The sequence below is a fragment of the Suricata suricatta genome, chromosome 10 (assembly GCF_006229205.1).
Source record: "Suricata suricatta isolate VVHF042 chromosome 10, meerkat_22Aug2017_6uvM2_HiC, whole genome shotgun sequence".
Lineage (NCBI taxonomy): Eukaryota > Metazoa > Chordata > Mammalia > Carnivora > Herpestidae > Suricata > Suricata suricatta.
In genome coordinates, this window is record NC_043709.1 from 101,370,718 (window position 1) to 101,382,821 (window position 12,104).

The window sequence follows — 12,104 nt, forward strand, 5'->3', positions numbered from 1 at the left end:
CCTCACAGGAACCCTAAAATGCTAGGAACCTTGTCAAAAGGACCCAAAGGCTCAGAAATCTGAACTGCCCAGACCAATACCAACCCTCTTCACATCTTAGCCTGGAACTGTTGTCTTTCCTGTAGTTCAGTTTTTTTTTTAATGTTTTATTTATTTTTAAGAGAGAGAGAGACAGCATGAGCAGGGGAGGGTCAGAGAGAGAGAGAGAGAGACACAGAATCGGAAACAGGCTCCAGGCTCTGAGTTAGCTGTCAGCACAGAGCCGGACGCAGGGCTTGAACCCACAAACAGATCATGACCTGAGCCAAAGTCGGATGCTCAACCAACTGAGCCACCCAGGCACCCCTGTAGTTCAGTTTTCAAAGTCTATGGTATGTGATTTAGGGTCAGAGCTATGCATGGAGGGAGCACAGGAGTTCATAAACAACTTCGTAGGGTCACTTTCCCTAGCTTCTCCCTCTCTGTGACCTCCCTGGTTTTACAGTTCTTTGGGGCTCCCTTTTAACAGTTGTCTCACAAGAAAGCTGGTACGTTAGTTACTCTGCAATGCCAGGCACTTTTGTGACTGTGCCCACAACTGGGCCAAGGGGCATGACAGAAGAGGAAATAAAACAATGGGGGCTTACCCATCCTCTTGGGGTCTCAGCTCCTTTAGATGGAGAATAATCTTCCCCTCCCTTAGAGTTTTGGCTCCTATAGACTCCCATAGGATCTTGTTTTGGAACTGTGACATGAGAGAATAGAGAGAAGAAAAAGAAACTGCATGCATTAAGTAGAGGGCTTCTCTTGGAGCTGTCTGCCCATGGTGCTTGCTTCCCACTTTCTGGTTTCCCCGTGGGCAGGCTAGGGAGACAGGGTGTGCCCCTCAGCTCTTGAGGCCAGCGGCATCCTCCTGCTCCCACAGTAGCTGGAGCATCAGGAACCTCTTTATCTTTGGCCTCCGGGGATTTCTTTTACTTTCTTAAAGCTTAGCTATACAGTAAAAATTTGGGGGTGTATTTTTTATCTAGAATTTAAAGGCATTTATAGTGGAAAAGTTGTCAGGTTATCTTTTCTCCGATATTGTTAGAATGGAAAGTTGAGATTTTTGGTCTAATCAAGAAATAGCAAACACACTATTCTTAGTGAATAGTAAATGGTAAAAGCATTATCTAGACAATGATGACCTACCAGGATGAAAAGAACACTGACCCTCGGGTCAGAGGATCTGGGTTCTTGGTGCTGCTTTTACCATTCACCTAGCCGGAGGAACTTAGGCAAAACTCAGTTGTTTTATCATTTGTAAAATTTTCTTCTAGTATTTTGTTGCTATATCCTCTTTTCTCTCTTCTTTTTGTTCTGTCCTTTGGAATTTCTTTAGATTTATTCTCCATGTTTCTTAATTTTTCTTTCATATTTCTCGTCTCTTTGTCCATCTTGAAAGAATTTCTGGGCTGATTCTCCTCTTACTAGTTCACACTTTAACTGTGGTTATTCTGCTATTCAACTCACCTATTGAATTTTTATTTAATATTTTTTTAATGAAGCACGTCCCCTTTATTTTTCTCTTTTAGTTGATGGTGTGATATCTGAATAGCTATTACATTATTCTATAGGGACACCGCCTTACTTTTGTCTGTATTTATTTACTTATTTATTTATAATATCAAAGTTTGGATTTCCAAGCACTTTAAAAAAAATATCCTCAATATGGTTTTTTTTTTTTTTTTTTACTTTACAAAATCTTCCAGATGATTCAATTATACTTTCTCTAAGGTTTTGTTTGGAGGGTATTATTGTGTCCTTGGATGGTGCAGGTTTTTGTTTGTTTCTCCTGCGGTGCTGGTTTTCCTGAACATTTGGTGAGTCTTCGTGGTGAGTGCTGGAAAGTTTACACTACCAACTCTTGGCCAGCTTCTCTGACAGTAATTCCTATTACTGCAGCCTGACTTCTATAACTGTGGGGAGGTTTCCAGGGATATGTGGACAGTAGGATGCACCAATAGCCAATCTTTTGACTGTGAGATTTCCTGTTCTTCCTGGGTGTTACCAGACACGCAGGGCACATCCTATCTCTCTGGTCTAGACAGTGCCCTCCCTGCTCTGGGGGGTGATATGTCCCCCTGCTGCTTGCTATGTAGTAAGGAGGATATTGGGAGAGCAGGGTGGCAGGAGAAATGGGACAGTATACCTGAACCACAGCACTCCAAAGGACCACATTGTCAGTTGCCCAGCGTCCCCTTCTGCTCCCAATATTCACAGTTGTTAAGCTTGGAGAGCACTCCCAGAGCACGCCCATCTCCTCCAGCAGTCTGCGATTGCCCACACTCCGGGCTGTGGTTTCAACTGTAATTCCAATCCTGTCTGCTGCGTGTCTTTCAAGGATATTTTGTCCTCTGTCGGAGGGATACCATCTACTATTTCAGAACCACTATGGATTTAAAAAGACATATCTCTACTATTTCTTTCAGGGATTTGGGATAACTGAAGGTTAACTAAGATAACAGGAAGAGATAACTGAAGCAGTACTCAATCACTGATCTTGAGCCAAACGGACTATGATACTTTTTAGTTAAAGTACTGACACTGAATCATCTGTTTGGCTATTATGTTCACTGTGCAAAAGATACTAACATGTACATCTAATTTGTTAAAATGTCTGCTTTCCCAATCCTACAAGTTCAGGGACTGTCTTGTCCTGCCATGTCTCTGTTATTTGGCACTACGGCTAGCTCATGACAGCTACCCAATAAGTGTTTGTTCAATTAATATAGAATATACTCTTGAAAGTGTACAGTTTAGCTGTTTATGATCGCTGTTGACTAATGCAAGCTAATAGTGATTTAAACAATTTTATTCACAGCCTAACTAGGATAGCTACATGTATTTTTAAAAATTTGGCTCAAATTTTAGCCAAATCCTTAGCTAAATCGTTGGAAGAGAATTAAATTACAAGCTGTCGATATGGCCCAGGGCAGAGTTGAAACTATGAACTTGGCTTCTCTAACCCTGTGCCTTAAACAGAGGGACTTACTAGCTCTGGGCTCTAAAGAGAATTACTCAGATACACAAACCGTGTTGCCTTTACATGATGTAAACACAGTGCCATCAGTGTACTTTGGACATAGAAATGAGATGTGGGAGTAGGAAGCCAGGCCAGGCAGGGCCAGAGGGAAACCACAGCCACCCCATCTCCACTTTGCTCTTCATGGCAGGAGAGGGACCTAGTGAAGATCTCGGCCACCTCTGCCCTGGGCCACATGCTGCATCGAGTTGACAAATTCAAGCCGGGAGCCACCACCCGAAGAGAGATCTACACTTTTCTAGTCCCGCTGCTGCCTAGCATTCAGGATAATAACATCGAGGTGGTCAAGGTACTGGTAACCTCTGTCCTGCCAGGTTCACCCCTTTTCCTGCTGGAGCAGACCCCTTCCCTTTGACTCTTTTTCATGAGCTCCACCTTGGCTGTACATTTCCTATCCACCTCTTTGGTGTCACCCTTGGGGCTGGCTCTGAGCACTTTTACCCTCGCTTTTGGATGCCATTGATCTTATCCTGATATAGTTCTGCTCCCTGAAGCTATTTATGTCCTGTGCCATGAACAAGGTCCCACATTTTACCTGATTCCAACTCCAAACCCTCAACCCCTAGGGGGGCTACCTTCATGGTCTTCCACTTAGCCTCCTGCACTGGCTCTGCAGAGCCATAGGAATAAGGCTTTGGGGATCCCCTTCTCACCATCCCATAGGCCTGTGGAGGGGCCCTGACTCAGTGGACTAAGGTGATTGGCTGGTCATCACTCACAGAGACATTCCGCCATACCACCCTCAGCGATCATATCCAGGTGTTAGAAGAAACGTGCAAATATCTGGTGAGTGAGAGTCTCCGAGAAGCCAGGACACAGTACTCATGTCAGGAACCCAAAGGTAGGCTAAGAGGCTAAGGAGAGAAGAGCTGACAGAAGATACATTCTTTCCTTTCCTTGATTCTCATTCTTTCCGTCAGGAAAATCTGAGAACACGCATTTGGGATGCTGGTCCCTGGTTCTTCATATTTGATTATCTTAGCATCCCAGTCTCTGCTTTCAGAGGCTAGGGAGGTCATATGAGGGTAGTAGACATCAATGGGGCAGAGGTTTTCTGGTTACAGTTGTTAGGAAGAGGTGCAGGCAGGAGTCATCAGGGCTTTAGGTCAGTAGTCATGATGTTAGGGTCTGTGGTTCCTACAAACAGGGTCAAGGTCAGGAATCCTTGTTGAAAAATAAATATTTAAGGGCTAAGCAAGTAGATTGGGAACTAACATTAGTAATTTTAATATATGGATTTGGGTGTTTATTGCCTTACATATTTTATAGTTTACAAAGTACTTTTATATCCATTATCCCATTGGAGCCTTGGAATTCTGTGAGGGATGGGCAGGTCTCATATCCACTGTTGAAGATCAGAAAACTGAAGCCAGTTTGCATTCCCACCAACAGTGCAAGAGAGTTTCCATTTCTCTACATCCTCACTAGCATCTGTTGTTTCCTGAGTTTTTGATTTTAGTCACTCCAACTGGTGTGAGGTGGTCTCTCAATGTGGTTTTGATTTGTATTTCCCTGATCATGAGTGATGTTGCAGCCACTCTGGAAAACAGTGTGGAGGTTCCTAAAAAAATTAAAAATAGAACCACCCTACTATCCAGCAATAGCACTACTAGGAATTGATCTGAAGGATACAGGAGTGCTCATGCATAGGGGGACATGTACCCCAATGTTTATAGCAGTACTTTCAACAATAGCCAAACTATGGGAAGAGCCTAAATGTCCATCAACCGACGAATGGGTAAAGAAGATGTGGTTTATACATATAATGGATTATTACATGGCAATGAGAAAGAATAAAACCCTGCCATTTGCAGCAACATGGATGGAACTGGAGGGTATTATGCTAAGTGAAATGAGTCAGTCAGTGGAAGACAGATATCATATGTTTTCACTCATATGTGGAACTTGAGAAACTTAACAGAAGACCAAGGGAGAAGGGAAGGGGGAAAATAGTTATGGTTTGGAGGCAAACCATAGAGGCAAACTGAGGGTTGATGGGGGATGGGGAAGAGGGGAAAATGGGTGATGGGCATTGAGGAGGTCACTTGTTGGGATAAGCACTGTGTGTTGTACGTAAGTGATGAACCACAGGAATCTACCCCCAAAGCCAAGAGCACACTGTGTATATACACTGTATGTTAGCCAACTCGACATAAATTATATCTAAAAAAAAAAAAAAAAAAAAGAAAGAAAACTGAAGGCAATGTCAGAATCAGTATTCAGCCCTGGGTCTCCTGGCTCCACACCAGTTGTGTTTCCCCTTATGGTAGTATGAAAGAGAAAAATCCTCTCTATGAACTTGCTACTAAGTCCGCCCTGTTTTGGGGGCGGGGGGGTGGGGGTGGGGGGGGATAATCTCTGAGGTTCCAGGTTGAAGTTGGACAGAACAGTGCTGCTTGTGGACAGGGTGAGGGGGCCTCTAGCAGTGCTCCCAGGGCCTCCCACCCCCAGCTCCTGGTCAGCATCACTCCTCTTTGGCTCTGCAGGTGGGCACAAACAATCTACAGCTTGTGGGGGAGTTTCTGTCCCAGAGCTTCGGCTTTCTGACGAGCCCTCAGTCCTTCCTACGGGCAGCTGCCATCAACTTCATAGGTAAGATGCTTCCTTCTGGCGGCTCTTCCCTCTTCAGCAAGGTGGACCTCCTTGACCTTCCACAAGGGCTAAGTCAGAACCATGGTACCCTGAAACAGGTTGCTTCCTTTCCTAGCTCTGACCTGATTAGAGAGGCTGTCCTGTGATTTATGTTCAAAGTCCATGTTAGAGCAGCACCTGGGTGGCTCAGGTGGTAAGCATTCGACTTTTGATTTCGGCTCAGGTCCTGATGTCACTCTTTGTGAGATGGAGCCCCAAGTTGGCTTTGCACTGACAGCACAGAACCTGCTTGGGATTCTCTGTCTCCCTCTCTCTCTGGCCCTCCACAGCTCACTGGCTCTCTCTCTCTCTCTCAAAATAAATAAGTAAACATGAAAAGAAATCCATTTTAGAAAGGCTGGAGGAGGAAAAGAACCATAAACGTTTGAAAAGAAAACAACTATTGCTTCCACTGGAACGCCATATATTTTCAAAAATATTTTGTTTCAAACTATAATAGTAGTACAGTGTGTGTTCATGTGTAGATGCTGGCGAGGGTGTGGAGAGACAGGCACCCTCCTACACTGTTGGTGGGAATGTAAGCTGGTGCAGCCGCTCTGGAAAACAGTGTGGAGGCTCCTCAAAAAACTATCGATAGAACTCCCCTATGACCCAGCAATAGCACTGCTAGGGATTTACCCAAAGGATACAGAAGGGCTGATGCATCATAAAAACACATGTGCCCCAATGTTCATAGCAGCACTTTCAACAATAACCAAATCATGGAAAGAGCCCAAATGTCCATCACCTGATGAGTGGATCAAGAAGATATGGTATATGTATGTGTGTGTGTGTATACACACACACACACACACACACACAATGGAGTGTTACATGGCAATGAGAAAGAATGAAATCTTGAAATTTGTAAGAAAGTGGATGGACCTCAAGGGTGTCATGCTAAGCGAAATGTCAGGCGGAGAAGGACAGATACCATATGTTTGCATTCATAGGTCTAACAGGACAAACCTAACAGAGGACCATAGGGAGAGGAAGGGGGAAAGAGAGCTGGGGAGAGTGAGGGACACAGATCATGAAAGAGTATTGAATACTGAAAACGAACCATGGACTGAAGGGGGAGGGGGAGGGAGGAAAGGGGGTGATGGTCATGGTGGGGGGCACTTGTGGGGTGTATTATGGAAGCACTGGGTGTATTATGGAAACCAATTTGAAAATAAACTATTAAAAAAAAAGAAAACTTATAAATTTCAGTTGTCAAAAAAGAAGAAACTAAATAATTCCAGAAGTTCTACCATTTGGATTTAACCATTGCTAACATTCTAGAAATTTTCCCTAAGATTACATTACACACACATACACACACAGAGAGCCATTTTATTTTATCCTTTATTTATTTATTGAAATAGTTTATTGTCAAATTGGTTTCCATATAACACCCAGTGCTCTTCCCCACAAGTGCCCTCCTCCGTGACCATCACCCCCCTTCCCCCTCCCCCTCCCCCTTCAACCCTTTGTTCGTTTTCAGTATTCAATAGTCTCTCAGGTTTTGGTGCAGTTTACTGCCTTCTAAAGAGTCGCAAGCATTTCCCATTGTTACCAGGACTGCATGTATGTATACATGTTGCAGATATTGGCCAACCCTGGGTAGGACTTTAACCATCATTACCAATTGGATAGGTGAAAAGGGTAGCTTGCTATTGTTCTGATTAATATTTTTTTAAATCAGTAGTGAGATTAAATATTTTTCCTATGTTTACTGACATTTTATTTTTGCAAATTAATTGCCTCATGCCCTTTGTTCATTGTCCTATTGGTGTGGGAACCCCATGGAGTTTGACATCCTGGGTTGATGCCCTCCTTGTCATCTGCCAATGACATTTTCCTGGGTCACAGCTCCTCTGAGCGTTGCTCTTTCCCTGTAACACTGACACGTGGGCCACAAGGCATCTTGGAGAAATATTTCTTGCTGGAACTGGTTTACATGCTTCCTTGGTGATTCACCACAGAGGGGGAAAGGGTGGCCCAAAGGTCCGTGAATTCTGGAAGGACTTTACATCTGTCTTATCTTTAGGATTAACAATTAAGAGGATAAACATGAAACGAATACTTAAGGATGATTTGGAGCTGTTACAGAATGGTGAGTCTGGGCCTTGTACCGGGGTTCCGGGTACACAAGGCTGGGGCAAGACAGAAACGGGGCGGGGGGGGGGGGGGGTTCCCTTAAGGACATGTTTTGTTATTTTAAATAAAGTATTACCATTATAAATGTTATATAGATAAGGAGAAAAATTGGGAGAAGTAGGAGAAAGAAAACAAGTTATCCGTTGTTGTGCTGCTTAAAGAAAAACACTGCTAACCAAAAATGTTCTAGTCCCTCAACATCTATCACGTGCTGTCAGGCGCTGATGCTACAGTGGTATTTAAGGGAGACACCCCCATCCCCTAAAGAACTCGCAATTTTGTGTTCTTTTTTACTGCAGTAAAATATTTTGAAATTAATTTATGTTTACAGAAGAAATGCATGAATATAGTTTGTTTGCAAAAAAACCAGGAACATTATTGATAAGGGTAAAGTTCTTTTTCGGGGGGTAAAGTTCTATTCACCCTCAAGTCTGACTCCTCTTCCTTTTTCCCATTTGTTACGCAGTCCTGTATTCTTTTGCTATGTACACATAGACTATATATGTTATATAACACATGATATATAATGTGATATAGGATATATGTTATATATATATATATAAAACTTTCTGCTATATTTACATATATAAAGTTTCTGCAGCTTACTTCTTTCCCATTTAATATGTTAGTCATACAGATCTACTGCACTCTTATAACCCTTGGTAAATTGTTACTTGCATCATTTCCAATTTTTTGCTATGCAAACAATGCTACCATGAACATTCTTATATATGTCCCTTTGTATATAAGTGTAACAGTTTCTCCAGGCTGGATACCAGAGAGTATTGGATTTAACCAAATTATCATGCACATTGAGCTTCAGAGGGTTTAGAATAAAACATTTTAACCTTCCCTCCTGTGAGTTCCAATTACCACTCCTCCCAATTTACAGGTTTTTGCTAGTGAATATTTTAGTTATTTTTTTATACTCCAGAATTTAGATACTATGACTCTTATTGTTACATTACACAAACGTGGGAATTTACTGTGGGGGTTTACTGCAGAGTTACATGCTCTCCATTCCTTTCTGTATCTCTGACCATCCTTCATTTTCCTTCAACCTGAAGTATACTTTTTAGAAGTTTCTTTAGTGCTGGTATCTTGGTGTTATGCTCTCTTGGATTTTGCTTGTTCATAATGACTTTTTCTTACCCTCATTCCTGCAAGGTAGTTTTACTAGTGACACAATTTTTTTTAATTAGCAATTTTATTTTTTAAAAGTAAATTCTATATCCAATGTGAGACTCGAACCCACAACCCCGAGATCAAGAGTTGTGTGCTCCCCTGATTTAGCCAGCCAGGTGCCCCTACTAGTGACACAATTCTAGACCAATAGTTTGTTTCTCAGCACTTTAAAGATATAGTGCTGTCTTCTGGCTTTCTTTGTTGCTGAAAGATGCCTGGTGTCATTAATTTTTGTTTCTTTGCTGGTTAATATATCCCTTTTCTCTGGCTGATTTAATATCTTTCTTTTAGTTTTTAGCACTTTTTAAAAATTTATTTTTTAAATTTACATCCAAGTTAGCATATAGTGCAACAATGATTTCAAGAGTAGATTCCTCAATTTCACTTATCAAATTAGCCCATTCCCCCTTCCCACAACTTCTCCAGTAACCTCCTGTTTGTTCTCCATAGTTAGGAATCTCTTATGTTTTCATCCCCCTCCCTGTTTTTATATTATTTTTGCTTCCTTTCCCTTATGTTCATCTGTTTTGTATCTTCAAGTCCTCATATGAGTGAAGTCATAAGATATTTGTCTTTCTCAGACTAATTTCGCTTAGCATGATACCTCTAGTTCCATCCACGTAGTTGCAAATGGCAAGATTTCATTCTTTTTGATTGCTGAGTAATACTCCCTTGTATATGTATACCACATCTTCTTTATCCATTCATCCGTTGATGGACATTTGGACTCTTTCCATACTTAAGCTATTGTTGATAGTGCTGCTATAAACATTGGGGTGCATGTGTCCCTTTGAAACAGCATGCCTGTATCCCTTGGATAAATACCTAATGTGCTATTGCTGTGTCATAGGGTAGTTCTGTTTTTAATTTTTTGAGGAACCTCCATACTGTTTTCCAGAGTGGCTGCATCAGTTGCATTCCCACCAGCAGTGCAAAAGAGATCCTCTTTCTCCACACCTTCGCCAGCATCTATTGTTGACTGACTTGTTGATTTTAACCATTCTGATGGGTGTGGTTTTGATTTGTATTTCCCTGATGCTGAGTGATGTTGAGCAAGTAGTTTCTAGGATCCTTTAAAAGCCTAGCAAATAGGGGCACCTGAGTGGCTCAGTTGGCTAACCATCTGACTTTGGCTCAGGTCATAATCTTACAGTGTGTGAGTTTGAATTCTGCATGGAGCCGGCTTTAGATCCTCTGTCCCCCTCTCTCTGCTCTTTCCCCACTCACTTTCTCAAAAATAGATAAACATTTAAAAATAATTAAAAAAAATAATACTCCCCCTACCTGCCCCCCAGCTTCAACAAGTATCAACTCATGGTTACTTTGTTTCCTGTTTCTCTCTCTGCCAGCTTATTCTGAGCCAAATCTCAGACTTCATATTATTCATCTATAAATATTTTAGTATATATTTTAAATGATACTGTTTTAACAATGGACAGTTTTGGAGTAGAATGCAAGTTATGCATGACTTTTTAAGATAAAAGAGGTTCTAAGGATTTGTAGAATATGAGACTTGAGGTAACTCACTCAGACCCTTGAGGCTCCCCATTTATTCTCTTCTGCCTCTGAAGTTAGGGGTACTTCAGAGAAGCATTTCCTAGTCCTAATCTCTAACCCTCCTAATTTCAGAGGCCGAGTCATTTGTCCAAGATCACAGAAGTGAATTCTCGGGAAAGCCAGAGCTAGAATTTCCAATTCAGGGAACTTTTTTTTAAAAGTTTATTTATTTATTTTGAGAGAGAGAGAGGAAAATGGAGGGGTATAGAGAGAGGGAGAGTAAGAATCTGAAGCAGGCTCATACTCTCAGCACGGAGCCCGATGCTCAATCCCACAAGCTGTGAGATGATGACCTGAGCGAAGTCAGACGTTTAACCGACTGAGTCACCCAGGTGCCCCCAACTCAGGGACCTTTGCACTAATGCATGTTCACTCCATTGTCCTTTAATTTCACCAGAGTCCTGAAAAAGAGGGAACAGGAATTGGGGTGTGGAGGAAGAAGAGCTGATATTCTCAATGTATATCAGAAGAGAAATTTTACCTCCCCCACAAAATCCTCCAGTCCCTAAAATAGCTGAACACACCTATGTTTGCTATGGGAGGTACTTCGGCCCTTGCTCTCAATTAAATTAGTTTCTTAATAATAAAAACCTGCTGTATACCAAGTACTCTTCTAAGCCCTGGAATACTGTAGTGAACAAAACTGATGTCCCGCCAGGGTGCAGCGCCCCTTCCAGCAGGGGTGGAGAGGGGCCCTAACCGAGTACACACGTGTTAGATAGGCACTCTGGAGAGAGTGAGGCAGAGCCAGAGAGCAGGGCACCGAGAAGGGGCACTGGAGCGGAGACCTGTGGGAAGTGAGGGAATGGACCGTCGGAGCAGCTGAGGGGAGAGCACCCGGCATGTTTCAGGAAGAACAAGAAGTCAGCACGTTGGCGTGGAGTGAGCAAAAGGAAGAACAGGAGATGAGCTCAGAGAATAGCAGTGGGGCCAGAACTCTGCAGGCCTTTTCGGCCATGGGAGGGATTTATGACTTTGCTGTGGGTGGTAGGGATACTTCACAAACACATTTCTCAGCTCCTCTAAGGGGGCTGGGAAGGGTTCAGGGTGCTTGTGATAAGCGGTGCCCGTGTGATTCATTCCAGTGCCGAATGGAAATGATGTTTGAACTCTTTGTTCGTCACTGTCTTCCATGCCATGCTTTGCTTCCTTTGATACAGAGACAAGATGGAGAGAATGTCGGCTTTTACATCCCTGCTGGTGTGCCGGTCCTTGTGTATACAAGACTGGGTGTGTGTGTCAGAGCGGCCTGACACCAGCGCCACAGCTTTGCTGCTGTCATGGCTCCAGTGCCGCACATGCTTGTCCTCAGGGCCCTGCCTTCTGCTTGGGGCCCACTTACCTTCCTGGGACCTACTTCAAGCTAATACTCTGGGTATGCTGCTTTTAAAGGGATGGTGGCTCATCCTTCAGAGGAAATGCCTAGCAGACAACTGCATATAGACAAGCTTTTGTATCCTTTCTGGCTTATTCATAGCTCTTTATCTAGAGAGTAAAAAGTGTGAAGTAAATGACTTTTTTTTTT

General features: G+C 42.7%; 1 protein-coding gene across 1 annotated transcript in view; it reads left to right on the forward strand.

The window, feature by feature from the left end:
• LOC115305333 (maestro heat-like repeat-containing protein family member 1) overlaps positions 1–12,104 on the forward strand; it is a 75,169-nt gene that overhangs the window by 60,705 nt on the left and 2,360 nt on the right. Inside the window, 4 exon segments of the mRNA XM_029955563.1 lie at positions 3,195–3,353; positions 3,728–3,850; positions 5,551–5,656; positions 7,728–7,793. Coding sequence (XP_029811423.1) covers positions 3,195–3,353; positions 3,728–3,850; positions 5,551–5,656; positions 7,728–7,793 — 454 coding nt within the window.